Raw genomic sequence first — 19667 nt, forward strand, 5'->3', positions numbered from 1 at the left:
TGTGCTTTGAGTCAGAAAGTTTTATTCTCACTTTTTATGATTCCCTATTCATTTTCAGATCTCAGTTTCTGGAACATTCTTCCCTGTTGCTCTTTCTCTGCTTTTTAAGCTGTTAATACATTTTCTAAGTCACAATGTTTTGCCTGACTTTACCCAATGGATGAGCAGTTCTCAGTTTTTTTTCTGATGCAGTTCCCCAACTATAAATTTATTTTCTTTCAGGGTTGTAACTTTATTGGCCATCATTGGAATGTTTTTGTAGAAAGTGTTCCCCCATTAGATTGGTCCTCTAGAGAAGACCCTGTCCTCGTCTCTGTGTGATGAAGCATTATTTTGCTTCCCTCTTCCTTATATCAGAGTAACAGGCACCATCACTTAGAGGTAACTTTTGTGCAGGTCACTAAAAAAAAAAATAAATATTGCAATATAGAAACCATAATTTTATTGGAAGTGATTAATCAACATAACTGCAAGAAGTTTTAACACAGTGCTCCAATAGATATATTTTACTGCTACAAAACTGCTCTCTGGTTGAAAGTCCCCCAGCTGCAGCAGCTTGAAAGCTGCTTAACAGAATGTCAGTAATGGCAGTTTTTCTTACATACTTTGTGCTAGCAAACCTGCTCACATGTGGCAAACTATTAGTTTGAATGAGGAAGTGGTAAACATGTACAGCTTTCAGTAGCTATGGCAGGTTTTTTTTGTTATTGGCAGCCTTCATTTCGAAGGGAGTAGCTTTTTCACTTCATGTCCTTTTACCAGTAGGCTGAGTTAGAGTTTTGTCATCATCCACCTCCAATCCATTTGCCTCTTCCAGTAACTCATCACGTAGCTCATAGTCTGAGGCGGATTCAGTGTTACCGTCCCAGTAATCAGCTTCGTATCTGTCCAGTAAGTGTTTCTGTGGTGTAATGTCATCATCGTCAGGAGGATTCTTTGCTTTTTTCTTTTTAATTTTCTTTTGAATCTTAGAAAGCTGCTGCTGCTGCTTCTCTGTCCAGGCAATGTTTTCTATATGTCTTGACACTTTCATTTTTTTATAGTCCATTATCTGTTTATTCAGCAGTTCATGATCAACACCAAACAGATTAGGCTGCATGGGTGAATATGAAGATTGAGTTGTTGAAGGGAAGAGTTTACTGTGGGAAAGAAAACAAGTATTGGCTTGGGTTTTTTCCCCAAATATATTTCTATTTCTGACAACTTGAGTAACACAGAAATAAATTGGACTTTTCAGTTTAACTTTATTAATGCCCTGTGTTCCCTATGTTACAAAGGAAGAGATACCACCATATCATGTGTCCAAGGACAGTCTGTGTCAACAGATTTAATGGGAGAAAGCCAATAAAACAACATGCCAGATGAAACTGTCTGTCTCTGGGAAAAAATGCTCACCTAGGGGTGAGCACTGTATCTGGGAGCCCCAAGGAATTCAAGACTTTTCCCAGCTCTTCCAAGAAGTGAGAAGCAGCAGCCTCTGTCTAAAACACATCAGAGCAATGTGACACCTTATGCTGAACTTGACTATTTCTTCAAGACACAGAGGAAGCCGTTAGGTGCCCTTTGGGGAATCTGTCACAGGAATGACTTCCCACAAGACGCAATTTCTGATTCACACCTGATGGACCATCCTGTGAGATGCTGAGGCACAGAAGACATTTCTACCAACAGACTACAGCACACAGGTACAAAAGCTGTTGGCTTTGAGAGCATCCAGTCCACAGAACCACTATTCCAATAGGTTGTGCAGCCCTATCTCTCAATGGTTAAAATTCCTTCACAGCAGAATGTCAAATTAATTTAGGGAGATTTGTCAGTAAACTTGCAATCCATGTATGTTATATCAGAAAAAAAGTTGCCAAGTAGAGCAGTACTGGTAAATGCCATTTTCATCTTCATGAGACAATTACCAGCAAAAAACAAATATTACTGCTGCTGAGCATTTTTAAAATTTTGATTATCATCAATACATCAAGTCTTGATATCTTAGAAGTTCTACATATATTTCACTCATAAAAACTAAGATATTAATACCAGAACAAGTATCAGGTCTGCAAGTAACAATGTACACACCTAAGTAAAATACACTTTCTCTTATGTCAAACAATACCCAATTTAAGCTGGCCAGCAAAGATGAAAACGGACACTTGTACAATTCTGAACCAAAAAGACCCACCTTGAATCATTTTGAGATGTTTCTTCTTCTTCTGGAGGTCCAAAATCAGCAATTGCCAGTAAGTCCTCGACCTGTAAACACACGAAGGCCACACTTATTAAGGATCCTGTTCAAATCTACTTTGTTCCCATCTACACAAGAAACAGACAAGTATCAAACAGCAAATATGATCTTTTCTATGTTTGGAATATTTAGCAAAACCTCTTTAAAACAGCCTTTTCCTTATTTTACATGGAATTGCTTGTACTTCTTGCCTGGGATGTTTTTGTCAAATAGCAGATCCAGAGATTCCTACAAACTTTTTTGCCTTATGTGCATTATGAGCGTTTGGCTAGGGATTGTCTGACATATATATTTTTTGGTTTATTTCTTCTTACCTCAGTCTTGCAAATCCTTTTTCATAACATCCTTTTTCATAACATCCTGATATTTTTTTCACCTCTTCTCCCTTTCTGCAAGTTTGCATTTCTCTTTTAGGCAACTATGGAGTTCCCAAATCCCTTTTAGCATGGCATCTAACCAGTAAGTGCTACAAATTATTAATGCATTATAATATGCTGTGCTTACAGACTATATGTAATTGTAAAAATTTTCTCTTGTTTGAAATTTCATTTCAGCTTTTCTTTACATTAATTCCCTTCTAATCCATTGTATTATTCTAGAAGTTTAATTGGATATTTTTCCCTTTACTTACAATACTTAAAAACCAAGTTCAGTGTGTTATTTGAATCTGTGATTGACATAAATCTGATGAACTGTGAAATGGGAGAAAATTATCCATCTGCTCCCCAGTGTCATTCCCTGACAGAAGTTATATAAAGAGGGTTTTTACTTGTCTTCTGTGAAGTGAAACTCAGAACTTTTCTGATCACAGAAAGTTCAAGCAGTTCATTGCATTTCTAGAGAATCTGAAATTCTTTTTATCCCTTCCAGCTCTGCTCATGCACACTGCAGGAGCCCATAAGGGTCTAACAGTAATTGGCTGTAGCAGTAACACTATTATAAATAATAAGGCACTTCAGGACACAGAAACATGAACCTGTTCTTTTCCACTTCTGTTCACATCAACAGCTTGAGGAGACATTTCTCATCAAATTCTACTCATTGGTGTCATCTTTCTTTTCTGGAAATCTCACTATTTTAGAGATCTCATTTCACAATCCCAGTGACAACAAATTCCTAGGAAACATCAGTATTCTTGTAATATATCAACTAGTTAAAACTATCAACACCTTGACAGAAAACATGAAATAGTAAAGACAATTTTAAAAGTTAAGTAAAAAAAAGTAGTATGAATAAGCCTATATCCCCTATGCAAAGATTTGTACTTCCCACAAACATTTTAAGAATTCACAGATGGAAAAAGATATGGGGGAAAAAATAACAATTAAAAAAACCCACTGGTTATTCAATTGAATCTTAAAAGCACATAACATTTAAAATGTGGAAAACAGCTCCTCCAACCTAGTTTCCATAATCATATGTACCAGGTAACCCTATATTATTCCTTAAAATGGTAATTTAATACTTTAAAATTTCTTCACTGGTCTAATGATACTGCCTACAATTCTTCTACATATTATATAGGCATCAATCTTACTCAAGATTATTTGTTAAAATGATCTTTGCAACCATAGAGAAAGACTGATTTTTAAAGTAAATTGGTAGAGCAACTAAATTATCAGCTCTTTCTTAAGTCACTATATTTGTACATTGAGTCAAAGATTAGATTTACCTCTTTTACAGCTGCAGCTCCTTTGTCTTTTATAAATACTACTGGGGGTACATTTCCTACAATCTGCTGACTCTTCAGAAGATACCTGGCAAAAACACAGCATTCACCAGCATGAGTATCAGTATATCATTTCCAGGACAAGTAAAAGGTGTTAAATTAAATCCAGCAGTACTGCACATTTAAAGATATGGCTTGCAAAACTTTCAGTCTGATGAGGAGCTATTCGGGTTGTTGCTAAGCAATATATCACTGCAGAGCTCCAACTTCAAATGCATGGCATACCAAAACTACTGGCTGCAGGTCCAGCTGAGTATTGATGATAGTAGGTTTGTCTGTATCTGTATACATAGGCTGGCACAGGTCTTTCCCCACTTCATTTGGTATCCTTATCCTTATCTCTGTAGGGATAAGAGCAGTGGGGGATACAGCCCTCAGAGCAGGGCAAGACAACTTATCCTACATGCTAGCTGCAGGAAGGATTGACAGGGGTCCCCTTCTCTTCTTTCCAGGCAGCAACTTTCCCTCTTAAAGAGTGGAAGCTGTGGAGTAGAAGAGAGCATTGTGATGGAGCAGGAATTACACAGCTTAGGGAAACAGGGAAAGGAAATGGTTTTACAAGTATGCTTCTATGCCACCTGCCACATGGGTGAAGTCCTGAACTTCCAACAGACTGGCTGGATAGAGGGAAGGCCAAGGAAAGGGGGGAGAAACAAAAATGTCAATGATACCATGAAAAATCACTGGACTCTGTGTTGGAAAAATGGGGAAAAGCATCACAATACATGGTATAGCATTCTCAATTTGGGTTTTTTTTGGTATCAGTATTGTGAAGAATTTCTGTAATAACAGTCATCCCTTCTGAAACACAAATCATCCCTAGCAATCAGAACTTCTCAGTGAATCTGCAAGGAGATCCTTGCAGCTGTCAGCCCTGTGTACAGCATCCCGTCCTGGACTACTGTCCCGCACAGCCTGTCCAGCCACCACCATCAGGACACTGGAGTGAGACCTCACCCACATTCCTCTTGCTTTCTGCTTGGCCCACTCCTGTCCTGGGAAAGCACAGAAGCCAAAAAAAGCCAGCTATGCTCCAACAAAACATCACACAGCTGGTCTGACACAGCCACCCTTCCCTGTGAGGCTCATCACAGGAGATGCTCTACTCCACGTATCTAAAAACCTAAAGCATCCCAATAGGTCAGGTCTAGACTGTCAGAAGTACTTAAGAAATGGCTCTGGAGGTAGGAAGGTGTGTATCCCACAGCAGTACCGTACACGTGGAGCGCTCTTTCTCAGCACACTTTCAACGTAACTTTCCTTCTCCATAGTGGAAGCAGGATTCCAGTACACACGGCACACTGAAAAGTTGGATGACAGGGACACCTATAGAAAAGGCAAATCTGTCTTTAAAATTATACATATATATACACACATACCTCATATACAACGAAGTCTGTGATGGATTGCAGAAAGCCTACTAGAAAATGTCTTTTGATAACAGAAGTGATGATATCAGACCAGAATCAGTTCATGAGTAAATCAGGATTGATCTACGCCCAGCCATGTCCCTGTGCAGCACAAACACTGTGCAGCTGTGAAATCTGTACTGTATTGGGAAGAAGTCTGTTTCTTTCCCTCTCTGACATTTTAAGTCATTTAATTTACAGCAATGCCTCCTGAAAGAACTGTCTTGCCCACACCAGCCAGCATTTTTACATGCAGACATGTGATCTGAGACAAGCAATCCTCAAAGCCCTAGAGAGACAGAAATACTCTGTGAAGGATACTGCACATATACAGCCAAAACACTCATCTTGCCCATGTAGTTTTGAACACTTGCCTGACAACAGAATGAATTCAGCTGGCAAAACATCTATTTTAGTCATGAATGACAACCCTTTTGTCATAGATGCAGCTATGAGGTACCATTTTCCATGCTTCTAATATCAAAGCAAAGTCCACCAAGCTTTTAAGCCAAACACTGGTATAATTTAATCTTTACAGAACAGCAAATGTAGAAGATAAAAACTGCAGACAACAAACAAGAATGCAGAGACTGACTTAGTTCCCATATCAGAACTCTAACATCCCTTTCAGATCCACAATTTATGACACCACTAGATACAATTATGTACAAATCTCAATTCTTTCTCAGATCTGGCTTGACAATGACATTTTCTTAGGCTTGCCCTTTTTTTTCACCTAATCTCATGCATCACTTTAGTCTTCTGCCAGTAACATTGGCAGTGTTATTGGCACTTGCTGGGAGTGACACAAGCAGATGACAACTGTCACACAGCTGCATGAAGAACAGACTAGACTGTTGGAAAGATACACTTATGTTGGTAAAACCACGCTCCTCCTTCTGAAGGGGCAAGACAAAGAGTTTATGTCTGAGTAGCAGGACAGGAGAATTGCCATTTAATTGGCCTGAGTTGCATTTGCATTAGAGTGGCAAAGGTCTCCTAAGCCAGGTACTACAGTGGCAAAGCTCTGCTCGTGTGTACTCCAGTGCCTGATCTTGCTGCACTCTGCCACATCAGAAGCAATGCAGTAAAATTCATCTTGCAAACATCACAACACCCAGGGGAGCTCCTTTGGCACATCCATGCCAACCTCACAACCTAATCAGAGTGGCTCAGCACAAGCTGCAGCTTTGGCACTTGCCTTGCAGATTTCCAGCTTGAGATCATAAAATTCTTGACTGACTTCACAGGTAGTTGCCATCTCTAACACAGCTTTATGAATAAGACCATTCAAGACTCTGCAGCGCACGTTGTCTTCTTTCCTTGTTTTTGTAAGCTCATTTTTCATTAAAAAGTCCAACTTGGTTGTTTTATACAACTATAAAAAGAAACAAACAACACATTAAACAGTAGTTACACACACTTGTATATACAGTTTCATGCATTTTACTAAGTGCATTCTTATTTCATTATTGCAGCTGTGATGGCTTTATATAGGTCCTATGTATCAAGTGTTTCATTAAGGAATATTCTGTTCACAAAATCTTTGACATTCTTGTACTACAGTCAAAGTTTCTAAAGTTCTTTTTGTATTTTGTAGCAAGTTATGAAGCTCCAAAAATCTGCTTTCTCAAATACAGCATGCACTGACTAAAAAGCTTTGCTTGTTTGAAAAAACAAACATTAAAAAAAATTTTCATTAAACTAAGCTCATAGAAATTTTAATCTGGATGATCGGTACTCAGGAGTGTGCAAGACAACACTGATGTTTGCATGGATGAAAGATCAGTACAGAAGAGGAAACAGCCATGGGAAACCAAATGGCAATCCTGTCACGGTCAGACTGGAGCCCTACTGTTTGTTCACAACATCCTGCTATTTCTCCATCAGAAAATGCTTCAAAGTTCGAATCAATGGCAGAAACACAAGTCTGTTCCTCCTGGCAAAAATAAACATATTGCATTCAGAGCTTGCACTTACCTTTTGTGATCCCAGGGTAGGGCTGTCATACCAGAACTTCTTTCTTTTGGGAAAAAGAAAGGAAATCAGCCTTATCTTTCAGTAGCTCAGAGAAATAAGGATTCCCTGTGTAATTAATATTCCACCTGCCTGAAAGAACACCACAACAACCAGGTTTTCATGCAAGTACCTCTCCTCACAGCTGGGGTGCGGGGAACAATGCTTCCCATCCACAGCTAAAGCTGCACATAGATGGGAAGGGAGTGGAAAAGAATAGCTCACAGGTTTCTTTAGATTCAGAGAATCATTAAGGTTTGAAAATAGGGCTAACATCAAGTCCCACTGTTAACCCAGCACTGCCAATTCCAGCACTAAACCATGTTTCTAAGCACCACTTCTACACGTTTTCTAAACACTTAACAGAGTCAGTGATGACACCACTTTCCTAGGGTGACCATTCTTTCCTAGGGTGACCATTCTTCTTGACCATTCTTCCCTTTCAGTGAAGAAATTTCTCCCAATATACAATTGAAATGTCCCTTAGTGCAACTTGAGGCCATTTCCTCTTGTCTTGTCACTTGTTTCCTGGGAGAAGAGACCGACCCCCCACCTGGCTACACCCTCCTTTCAGGCAGTTGTAGAGAGTGATAACGTCCCCCCCCGAGTCTCTTTTTCTCCAGACTGAACACCCCCAGCTCCCTCAGCTGCTCCTCACAGGACTTGTGCTCCAGACCCTTCGCCGCTGCCCTTCACTGGATATGCTCCAGCACCTCAATGTCTTTCCTGTACAGAGGAAAGACACAGCTACTCGAGGTGTGGCCTCACCGAGGCCAGAGCACAGAGGGACAATCAGGGATCCGGTCCTGCAGGACACACTATTGCTGACAGAGGCCAGGGCCATTGGCTTTCTTGGCCACCTGGGTACACGTTCAGCCGCTGCCGACCAGCTCAGATCGGCGTCTCGGGGTCGGTGTCTCTCTCTCTTTCGCGGTACCGGGGCCGCGGGAGCACCCGAGCCCCACACCCCCCCTTACTCCCCTTGCCCCAGCGCCCACAACCCACCCCAGCACTCCGGGATGCCCCCGCTCCCGCCGGCCCCACACCTACTTATTCTTGCGGAGCATTTTCCGCAGCAGGTTCCCGGGGCCGCCCAGCCCTGCGGAGCTGCGCAGGGCCCGGTACCACCGCGGCACCGCGGCCACCCGGGCACCCCACATTGCTGCCCTGGCCCCCGGCCCGGCCCGGCCCGGCCCGACCCGGGAAACTCCCACCTCAGCTCCGGCTGCGGCTCCCCCTGTCGGCACGGAGGCCCGGGCCGGCGGCTGGGGGTATCCCGGCCAGTCCCGGCGAAGGAAGGAATGAGAGAGGGAAGGAGGGAGAGAGGCCGAGCCGCCCTCAGGCTGGGCAGGGCTCGCACACACTCAGACCCTGGCGCTCCGGCCCGCGGCGGGAGCACGCACCCAAGGGTCGGGATTGCTGCTGGAGCGGCGGCAGGAGCCGCTCCGACACGCCAGCTGAGCTTGCGGCTGTGCCGGGCGGTCCCTCTAAGATACGATTTACGTGTCCATCAATTCGCTGCTGCATCGGCGGACAGCTGTAAGGGCATGCGAGGAAAGTAAATTACACTGAAGCAAGACTGTGTGCTCTGGAGTTTTCCCATTGAAGATCAAGACAAAACACTGAAGTTTTCCACACAGAACCACTGCTGGATATTTAAATAAATTGAACCTGTGCTTTATATATTTTATCTGCATAACACAAAATTACACAACATAATTACAGGAAAAGTGATCAAATTACTGTTTCTGCACTGATGGCATTAATCCTACATGCAAGCTGCTTTAGGGCAGCACCTCACGAGGGATAAGAAGACCCGCCAGGCCTGCCTCTTTGCTTTTTGCCATTTCCTCCATCATAACCCAGCGTGTCTTCTTGGTGGCACTTCCAATGTGAGGAGTTATTATAACATTCTTCAGCTTTAACAAGGGGTGATCCCTGGGAGAGGAAAAGAAATGCTGAACTAGTCACTCACAGCACATTCATGGGTATTTCATCAGTATTGCAGGCCACCAGGGAAAATAATAATTAAAAATAAACCAAACCCTAATTGCATGACCCACGTATATTCAGAGGAGTTCAAAGTGCTGCCTAGCTTGGTTTTATATAAAGCCCCTAGCTTGGGGTTTTATGCAACAAGTCCTCCAAATGAGTGAGTGTGAATTTTATTTGGCTGGAACAGGATTGGGGACATGATTTCAGCAGGACTAGTGCACATACTTCATGTACTCCTACTAACAAAATTATGCAACTTCTCACATGCTCACAAAATTTTACTCACACATACACCCTAGTTCGAACATCACACATACACCCTTTTATTTTTAACTTAAATACATGTCCTACCTTGGCAAAGGTTCAGGATATGTCACATCCAGAGCAGCTGCCTTAATAACTTTGTTTTGAAGGGCTTCCACCAAAGCATCCTGATCCACTACCAGACCTGGGTTACAGTAAAGAAGGATATGTTTATTTTCATGTTCCTTTCTGTCCTCTCAGTATTCTTTTGGGCACAGTGGTCAGGCAAACAGAAGGGCAGGCCATAGTCACAGTGCAGAAGCAGCAGTGGGGTGTGGTAAAGTGGGAGTGGGAAGCCTGGGTATGTGCATCAGGGAACTAGCAGCATGAAATAGAGCACCAGGCATAAGAGTAGACTGTGCCACCCTCATGTGAATGAGCAACAACACTGCATTTAATAAATAAAAGGCGATATATAAATACACATGAGCTTTTAACACTCCAAGGTCACTAACATTTCAGAGACCTACTTTCTCATTATTATGGGAACAGTTAAATATTTTACTGAGATATGACCATGAATGTCTAAATAAACTAATAATCAGAAAATTTACGGAAAAATTCAGAGGGACAGACTATATTAGAGGTTTTCCCAGGACTTGTCATGCCACCAAACTTTAATGCAGTTTTGTTTATTCTGCACCTTACCTCTGCTGATATTAATAAGAGTAGCAGTGGGTTTCATCAGCTCCAGCTCACTCTTCCCAATCAGTTTGTGTGTCTGTGGAGTTAGGTTCATAGCCAATAATACAAAATCTGACTGCTGGAGCAAATCATCTACCTTCTTACAGTAAACAGCTCCAACAGCACTTTCTTCTTCCTTTTTTCTGAAGGGAAAATCCCAAAATTAAACTGCAGTAGCAAGAAACAAGGGAAATATCAAATCACCAGTAGAGAAAAAGTTTCTTTATTGTTTTCTTTGCTGTGTAGCAAGAAACAGTTAGCTGTTTGTCTGAAACTCAGTAAAAATCAAGCTATTTCCCACAATACCAAGTGAACTGTACACAAATGTGCAGTACTGTGGGGATGGACAGTAAGAAATTAGTATCACATAAATGCACTGAATAAATGATAATTTCTGCTAATAATGGGGATACTTTTCCTACCCAAAAGCAAGACTGATGTCTTGTGAAAATTAAGTAATTCAAGTAAGCCATGTGAAAATTACTGAGGAAACACACAAGACAGGGCAGGGATTAAATCTTCCCAAATCTATGTCAGCAACAGCCTGATTGTGCTGTGCATCAGTGCTGATTCACTGAAACCACACGCTGCAGGACCTGCTGGTGCACTTGATCTGTATAGGACGAGGTTGGCTGGCTCTCATCAAATTCCCACAGAAGAAAAGAATGGAATGGGCCTGATGGGAGCACAGGGGCACAGGGCACATACACCTCATCTAAAAGACAGCAGACTGCCAAGTCTGGCCCTTTATTGTCACGTGGCTTTGGAAGGGTGAGATACCTCTGCCTGAATCCTTGCCTCACCTAAATCACAGGAGTTAAGTACTCCCAGTTTTCTCCTTTCCATTGCAATGTCACCACCATGGCAGGAAGAAGTCAGCAGCCCCAACTAATGGGGAGAACAGTGAGGTATATCTCTCCCATTCCTTCCTTACTTTCTTTCTGTATAAACTGGGAAATTAATTATCATCTTGGAACAAGTGTATGTACTTTTCCACTTAAAATAAAGAGCACTGTAAAAAGTAAAAGCACAGTGAAAAGTACAAATAACAGATAAATAAAAGATAAAACAGATACAAATAACAAAATACAGTTGCCTTGGAACTGCAACAAGCTTTACCTCTGATTTCTGTTGTGGTACAAAATCTTCATTTCAAAGGCTTTGGCTCTTTCGGCCACTTTGTAACCAATTTTGCCCATTCCCAGGATCCCCAGGGTTGCTCCAGAAACCTCAACCCCCAGCCAGTCAGCAGGGAAATACTCTGTGTCAGGGGAGACTGCCATCTCATGGCCTTGGAAGAGCAGAAGAAGAATTATGTAATCTAAGGGATATTCCAGCATCTGGTTACTTCCCCCCCACACACACACTTTTTATTGTAGGACTAGGCAGAAGCACAGGAGCAGTAATGTATTGTCATTGTGTTTCTGGACAAGAAGTGAGTAATGCTGCACTGTACACAGGACTGCCGACACTGATTTCTTGCTTAGGAGAGAAACATACCCAGCCTCTCTTTGGCAAGAAAGGAAGCAAGGAAGGTAAGGCCAAAGCAGCAGTAAAGGCCATCTGGTTCCCAGCCTCCTTGCAGATACACCAAGGTTGGCAGGAAAAAGAAAAACAGAGCATGGTGGCTAGATTTCTGGACAGCTTGTTCATAATGACTCAGATACATGGTAGCTTGGCAAAGATAGACTTCAAACCTCCTTGAAAATGTATTATTTTCATCCCCTTTTATTGCAACTTGAAAAGCAAGACTGCAATGAACAAGTAAAATGATTAAGTGGCTGTGGGCTGAGGGAGAAGAGGCCTGAATTTAGAGCTGTCCAAAGAAGGAACAACTCTACCTTGACAATATGCCAATTTGGAAATAGGATGCCAATTATTGTCAACAAGACAGATCTGTCTTAACTTCTTCCTTTTCCCCAGTTTCCCGTATTTCTAGTGTTAGGCTTACATTTGCATCAGCACACATTTTCTGCATATTTTGAAATCATCTTTTCTATGAAAAGACTAAGACCATTTAAGTTATTACCTTCCAGAAGTCTCCTGGAAGAGGCCAGCAACAAAGCCATCCCCATGTCTGCAGTGTCAGTGGAAACAATAAATGGAGTATTGGACACCTTCACACCATAGCTGAAGAGGAGTTTCAGATCCAAGTGATCTGTTCCCACTCCAGCACTTGCAACTACCTTCAAGTTAGGCAAGCTCTGGAGCAGCTCTTCATTAATAGCTGGTTTGTGATACCACATATAGATCGCTCTGATCTTTTTGCTGAGAAATGTCTTGTTTTCAAGATAATCTTCCATGGTGATGAGATGAAAACGTTTCTTCAGAAATCTGAGATGATCTTCATATACTCCAAGTCTCCCTCCTATAGAGTCAACTAGCACATAAGGCAGTTCCTGACCCTCCATGCCCTACAAAAGCAAAGAGAACCAAAAGGACATGATCTGAAGTGATCCATTATACCTTTTTTCCTAAAAACTAGGAATTGATTGGCTCAATTACATGCTGTTTTCCCACTTGATGAAGAATTTGGCTAAAGATAATTACTCCCACATGCAGAAGTATTTTGGCTTCTCCCTATGTTATTCAGAAGGATGTTCAATTTTTATATAATCTTGTTAATAAGAAAACATTTCTGGCACACTAAGTATGATAACACTCAAACAAATGAGCAACTAGTTGTTACTCCTGTTCAATGTTCAATATTTAAAGCCAAAGTCTTGATAATTTAAAAATGTGGCCATGTGAGTGGAAAGATATCTTTTCGTCTGCAAGTTCTGCCACTTCTGCAATTATATTAAGCAATTATCATTGATGAGATGATCTCAGTAAAAATCTCATTTAATGTAACAGAGTTATAAACTGTCAACTATGAACTTTGGAGTTACCCATGAACATAAGTTTACCCTTTCTTTCTTTCTTCTGTCTCCTTCAGTGCTTTGCCAACTCTCCACTCTGCTGACTCTGCAAAGAGCCAAGACTGTGATCTCAGGTTAAAGCCAAGACCCCTCACGCTGCCCCTTTAGTCCGAGGCAATGCTCCCGCATCGCTCCGGCACCGCCGGGCCGGTTCCCCGTTCTGTTCCCCGACCACTTGTCCGCCGGAGCGCGGTGTCCCGGGAAGTTCTCCCTGCCCAGGGTGGGCTGAGCGTTTTCCGCTGTCCCGGCGGGCCTAGGGCCGGGACTAAAGATAGGAGGGAGCTGGATCGGCCGCCGCGGGCTCTGTCTAGCTCTGAAGGACAGCTGGGAACGGGCGAGATTCCTCCCGCTCCCAGCCCGGGCGGGGCGCGCAGGACCGCGGGAGCCCCTGTGGCCCGTACGCCCGGTGCTACCCCCAGAGCCGCCGCCGCCCGTGGGGCTCGGAGCCCTGTCCCCGCCCGGCAGAGGTGGTCCCGGCGACCCGCAGGGGTCCCGCGGCGGCGCTCGCACTCAGCCCGCCGGCCGTGCCCGCCGCCCCGGCCGCTCCAGTCGCAAAGCAGGGGCGGAGCGGGAGCGGCCGCCGAGGCGGGCACGGCCTGGCCGCCCACACTCCGCCGGGGCAGCCCACGGAGCCAGTGGGGAGGAGAGGCGGTGCCAGGACACGGTACCCCAATCCCTCGGGGAGCCGAGAGAGAGCAAGGGGAGCTCACGAGTGATTGTGTGTTTATGTAGAAGTGTTTCTGTGCTGTTCGTGATTTCAGTACAGTCGGGATTTTACATTAACGTCCTGCACGCTGTGTTTTCCATACTGTCTTTGGAAACCGGACGTGGTCTGGCCTTTCTGCTGATCATTACAGTCTGTGCACATGAATTAACATAAGATGAAGAGTTGTCTCTGACCGACAGACACCAGTGACAACTCTCACTGCACACATGAAGGTCTTTTCCAACCTATATGATTCTAGGAATATCCTCAAAAACTCTATTTGAGAGCTAAGCAGCTGGGGCAGGCTCAAGTGCTTGGACATCTGAGATGTTATCCCAGATACAGGCAGTCGTGTGCCAATTTCAGCTGGGAATATGTGAGATTTTTTTCTGAGAAGGTTACTTGGTCTGTATCATAGAATCACAGAATGGTTTTGGTTGGAATGGACCTTAAAGCCTATCTATTTCCAAACCCCCTGCCACAGGCAGGGACACCTTTCACTAGACCACGTTGCTCAGAGCCCCATCCAACCTGGTCTTGAACATTGGTAGGGATGGGGCATCTACAACTTCTCTGCTCAACCTGTTCCCTTGCCTCATCCTCAAAAAGGACAATTTCTTCCTAATCTTCTCCATTCTACTACCTAATCTAAACCTACTCTCTTTCAATTTAAGGCCATTCCCCTTATATCCTATTACTATTTGTGAAGAGTCCCTCTTTAGCTCTCTTTAGGTACTGATAAGGTCTCCTCTGAGCCTTCCCTTCTCCAGGCTGAACAACACCAACTCTCCCATTCTGTCTTCATAGCAGATGTGCTCCAGTCCTGTGGTAATTTAGTGGCCTTCTCTGGACCCACTTCAATAGGTTCACATCTTTCTTATGCTGAGGACCCCAGGGCTGGATGCAACAATCCAGGTGGGAACCCACAAGAGCAGAGTAGAGGTGAAGAATCACCTCCCTTGATCTCCATACCCAGTGATGTAGACTGGGAAGTACAGCTTCAGTTCTCAGTTCACAAAAGCTGTGCTAAAGTGATTCCCCTTGATGTGCAGGTGGTCATAATCCACTGTGGAGGATGCCTGGTTTCTGGAGTCGCAGCAGCTCAGGAGCCAGGACACACCACTGCTGTGGGCATCCAGGGATCTTCCTCCTTTCACACTATGGAATATCCAGCCATAGGGTGCTGCTGTGTCTCTTGTGACTACTGTAGTGCTTTTCAAAAGAATGGATTACAAAATGCTGTCATCTTGAACTCTGTCAAGCACACTTTGATATGCTGAACATAAAGACAGTCAAGTTTAACACCAATCCTTTATAAAATTGCTGATAAAAAATAAAATATAATAACAATTCATATCAATTACACAAAACCATAACCTGTTCTTGTTATCCTGGTAATGATTTTTGAGTATCAGTTGCTTACATTAATTTCAAGTACAAACAGTTAAACTTCAAAGCAAAAATTAATTAACTAGCAATATGGAGTTACAGAATGTTAACTGGATTCCTAGTTCAGTTTACTTGCATTTTCTTCCTTTAAAAAAAAAACCCAACAAATATAAAATGATTACACATTACCTCTTTCAGATCAAAAGTTTCCAAACTGTGTTGGTGATAAGATTGTAATGAGTAAGCTTTTAACTTACTGCTCACCTGAGATTGAAGGATCCTTGTAAAGTCCCTCTCAAAGACACAAGTCTGAGTAAGGAGGCCTACCACATTTTAGTCTTGAAGGTAAAGAAAAACCTTTGGAAGGTCAACACAGTAGTTTTTACCTTTGTATATCAAATCCACACATTTGAATGAACAAAACGAAGGAGGAATTACTCAGAGAGCCAAAAAAATAATAGTCAAAGGAATGTTACTCCAAGCAAAAATCCAGGACATATGTATCAAATGTCAAAAAAATGGGTGTGCTGTGTGGTTAGATGCGGAGAAAATCAGATGTTTTCAAAGCTGTTTTTTGCAACTTGAACATCCAGTTTTCAAGCTATATTTCAGGAGCTGATACAGCTCTACAGAAGCTATATCTGTTTAGCATCATATGTGAAAAGAAGTTGTCAATTGCACCAGTGCACTCTCATGTTCTAAGTATGTTTAGTTTGTAGACCACCTTATAGACCTCCATGTAGTGTGTTAAGCTGAATTTCACAGTGTGTACATCGTTGCTATGTGCATGTTTTCTCTTACAGAAAGAGATCTGATATACCAGCACTGTACAGAGCACTGAAATGAGTGAGGTCTGTGGGTACGTAAAGAGAAGTATTGCATAGTCTGTGGACTTCATCCCCATCATTAAGTATTGCTGTTGGCATTCACGTAATCCTGCAGGGTGAGCTGATGCCTGCAGTGTTAATAACGTGCTTGTATAATAGTTGTTTCTTAGCATTAGGCTTTGAAGTATTGCATTACTCTAAAAGACTTTTGTACAATGTAATGCATACATTCCTCAGGTGGGTTGTACAGAATAGCTTAAGCATGAAGCTGGATAAAGACATACATTTCCTAAGTCCACATTAAGTTTTATACGGCAGTATTATATTACAGGCAAAAAAAAAAGCTGAGGCAGGAAATCTTCAGGCAAGGCCAAACCAAATGATGCATTTGTTTTCAGTGACTATAAACCATCATAAAGTGTTATTTGGTATCAGCATGTCTAGTTGCTGTAGGTAAGGCCAGCTTTCCCAGTAGACCTCTGTATCAGCACTTTACTCCAGATCATGTACTTTTTGCATATCAAAATATTTCAAAAAACCTGAATCAATGGAGTGAACTATAATGGATCATCTCTTCTCTCATGTGGCCACTGCATTTTTGGATCCACTTTCAGTAATCATGACATTAAAAGTATTGTGTGTAAACCAACTCATTACTCCAGTGACTGACAGGCAGATGTGTCTTCCCTTCTAAAGTGCCCCACTGGCAGGGAGCACTTCTGAAATTAATCAGCCCAAATTCTTGAAATATCTGCAGATGTAGGAGTAAAACTCTGTTATGTGCAGTATGTATAATTTGCGCCCATAAAGTGATATATGGGTAGAAGTTTTATTTGATTAAAAAATAGACATAAAGCAGGTGAGCCAGGGCAAGGGGGTTGCCTCACGTATGTTGAAACTGTTGCCGATAAGCTTCATTTGCAAGTTAATACATGTGGCTCCCTCAGAGATGGGCCATTTCTCAAGATAATCTAGGAATTCCCAAGCGATGATCATCCTGACAACTACCTGAGATTGGGATCACTGGAAATTCCAGAAGATGCATCTCAATGGCGGGTTCCTCAACGATGTACATCACTTCCCAGACCTAGAATTGTTCAACCCGGTGCAAAGAAAAGAGACTTTATGAATATGTGGGACTTTGAATAGAAAGAAAAGGCTGATCGCTGAAATCCTGGCCTCCAGCAAAATAAACTGTAAAAAAACTGCTCGCACAGGATGGATGGTGTGAAGCATAGGAGACCCTCTGCAAGAGCAGAGGGACCTGTGTCTCACCCAGTGCCGATCCCGGGCTCAGCACTGTCCTTTTCTTTGTGGCCGGCTCAGATAGAATTTGATCACTATAATAAAAATAGTTTTTTCCTTTTTTAATTTGGCTGGGTCAGTTTTTACCTGTAACAGTGTTACCAATATCAAGAACGGGACATGCCTTGGCAGAGGGTCCCACTCCTCAGCTTTCCCACTGCCGGAGAAGCCTTGTTGCATCCTGGGATTGGGTTTTAGGGGTTCTTATTTGTGTTAGCTAGCCGAGTCCTGTGTACCCCCGCGCTTCCCCTGTGTCTTTTCTCCCCCTCGTGGTGTCTTGCCCCATGCTGCCTGCCGTTGGGCTGTCCCCTCTGCTGCTCCTGTAACCACTCCCCCGTCCAGCCCCGGGAAACCCCGTGCCTGCTGCCCCATCCCCACAATCCCACTCAGCCCGAGGCTCAGTGTCCACCCCTGCGGGGTTCTCTGGTTGGTCGCTGTCCTACGTCATCAATGGGGGGCGGCATCTGCCCTCCCTATCACATCCCCTATATCATCCCACTCCCTCCTGGGTCCTGCCGCCATTTTCCCCACGTGGAGTGGGAAGCATGGGTCGCTACCCCCCCACCGCAGCTCTCAGCAACAATAAAGCCTTCCTGCTCTCCTCGTGGGTGATCTGGACATTCCTTCCCTCTTTATCTCGGATCCCGTAGCACGGGCGACAGAACCTGGCAGACCCCAACCCACGTGCCAGTGCCAGCGGCACGCAGGAGAGAAGCGGCAAACCCGGAAGTCCAGGGGGAGGCGGCGCCTGAGGGCGTCAGAGCTGCCCTGAACCGGGGAGAAAGAGCGAACGCTGCAAATGGCGCCTAACAGTGGGGCTTGAGCCAGCAGAGTCACCCTGCGCCGGTGGAGACTCACCGCGACGCACTGGGAGCCGTGCGGAGAGCCGTTGCTGCCGGTGCATGGTCACGCCACCGACCAGCGAGCACCGTCGCCGAGCCGAGTGTGCGCAGTCCACACGGAATGCCGCTGTGCAGGCGCAGAGCTGCACCGGAACTGTGCTTTGTGTTAGACTGAAAACGGGAGAGAAGACTCCCCGGAGTAGGTCAGTGAACTCCCCACCACCCAAGAGGGAGCACGTGGATGATTTTCCCCACGTGGGAGGGGAAGTGAAACTCTTCACGGCCACGAAGAGCCAAAGAAGAGAAACTTCCTGGGACCGAGGGCCCTGGTGACAGCTTTTTGTTTGCAGAGATCCCGGTTTGGTGAGTACTAGCAACGGGAGGGTACCCGGGCTATACTCTCCTTCACTTGGGTGGGCTTTACCGCGCTTCCGAGGGTACGGAACATGCAGCACACAGTGTGAGCAGTGGCCGCCGGGGTCTTTCGTGGTTTTTTTGGGTTTTTTCCCTCTTTTTCTGCACCAGGGGTGAGGTTGTGTGGGTAGAAGTAGCATGGGGATCGTGCTATCTGCCGACCAGAAGGAATTTTATACCCTACTTAAGGGAACTCTATTGGTGAAGGGCCCCTACCCCAAAAGTTCAGTTAAACAGTTCATAAGGTGGTTATACTTTTCCTTCCCACGCATAACCGCAGGGGATGCTCGCAAAAAAGAGTTCTAGAAGCAGGTGGGAGTGAAATTGGCGGAGGGGATCTAACGCAGGGATCCCCCCATTAAAAATTTCTTTGCCATCCTCCATTTGTGGATTTCAGAAGTGGTGAAAGCTGAATCCGCACGAGAAGCGAGCAGGGAGGGGAAAGAGCCATCGTACAAAAATGTTGTTTCTCCGGAACGTGTTTCCCCATCTTTCTTTCCTACCCCTTCTTCCCCTAGCCCAGATGGGCGGGGGGGGTATGCCGCTATTTTAATGCACAGGGCAGTCCCACAAGCGTGGGCCGTGCTCCTGGTTCTCCAAGCTCCCCCGGCACCCCTGCCTTAGTGAAATTGGCTACTTCACTGAGGAACTTACCCTGAACCGCTTTTCCAATCCCTTTTTCCCTGCTGAAAATCCCTGTTCTAGAGCTGCCCCACGCTGCTCTGTTTCTTTAAACCCCTTTCTTTGTTCTCCTGAGGAGGCCGAGGCCACGTGCTTGATCCCTTTGTCTTCCCAAGATGGAGGGCAGCCACATGGCAGGGTCTCTTCTTCCCACAACCCCTTTCTGTCCTTTGTTCCTGGTGTCCCCACCTTTGACCCAACCCCCAC

General features: G+C 44.1%; 2 protein-coding genes across 3 annotated transcripts; both read right to left on the reverse strand.

Moving 5' to 3' along the window:
• Positions 1–419: 419 nt before the first annotated feature.
• Positions 420–8584, reverse strand: RBFA (ribosome binding factor A). 2 transcript variants are annotated; one of them, XM_053995710.1, is made up of 7 exons: positions 8444–8584; positions 7358–7400; positions 6579–6755; positions 5182–5294; positions 3912–3996; positions 2177–2247; positions 420–1139 (listed from the first exon to the last, which is right to left on the reverse strand). In XM_053995710.1, the coding sequence occupies exons 1-7, from the start codon at positions 8551–8553 to the stop codon at positions 746–748; spliced, it is 993 nt and encodes a 330-aa protein (XP_053851685.1). In that variant the 5' UTR covers positions 8554–8584; the 3' UTR covers positions 420–745. The 2 variants fall into 2 exon arrangements, with proteins under 2 accessions (XP_053851685.1, XP_053851678.1); XM_053995703.1 differs by having other exon boundaries at positions 5134–5294.
• Positions 8585–9054: 470 nt separating this feature from the next.
• LOC128817309 (probable 2-ketogluconate reductase) lies at positions 9055–13328 on the reverse strand. The gene is made up of 6 exons (XM_053995721.1): positions 13285–13328; positions 12405–12789; positions 11495–11666; positions 10340–10518; positions 9740–9836; positions 9055–9331 (listed from the first exon to the last, which is right to left on the reverse strand). Exons 2-6 carry the CDS (start codon positions 12784–12786, stop codon positions 9178–9180), a joined length of 984 nt encoding a protein of 327 aa, XP_053851696.1. The 5' UTR covers positions 12787–12789; positions 13285–13328; the 3' UTR covers positions 9055–9177.
• Between the last annotated feature and the right edge of the window lie 6339 nt (positions 13329–19667).

The sequence above is a fragment of the Vidua macroura genome, chromosome 1 (genome assembly GCF_024509145.1).
Source record: "Vidua macroura isolate BioBank_ID:100142 chromosome 1, ASM2450914v1, whole genome shotgun sequence".
Classification (NCBI taxonomy): domain Eukaryota; kingdom Metazoa; phylum Chordata; class Aves; order Passeriformes; family Viduidae; genus Vidua; species Vidua macroura.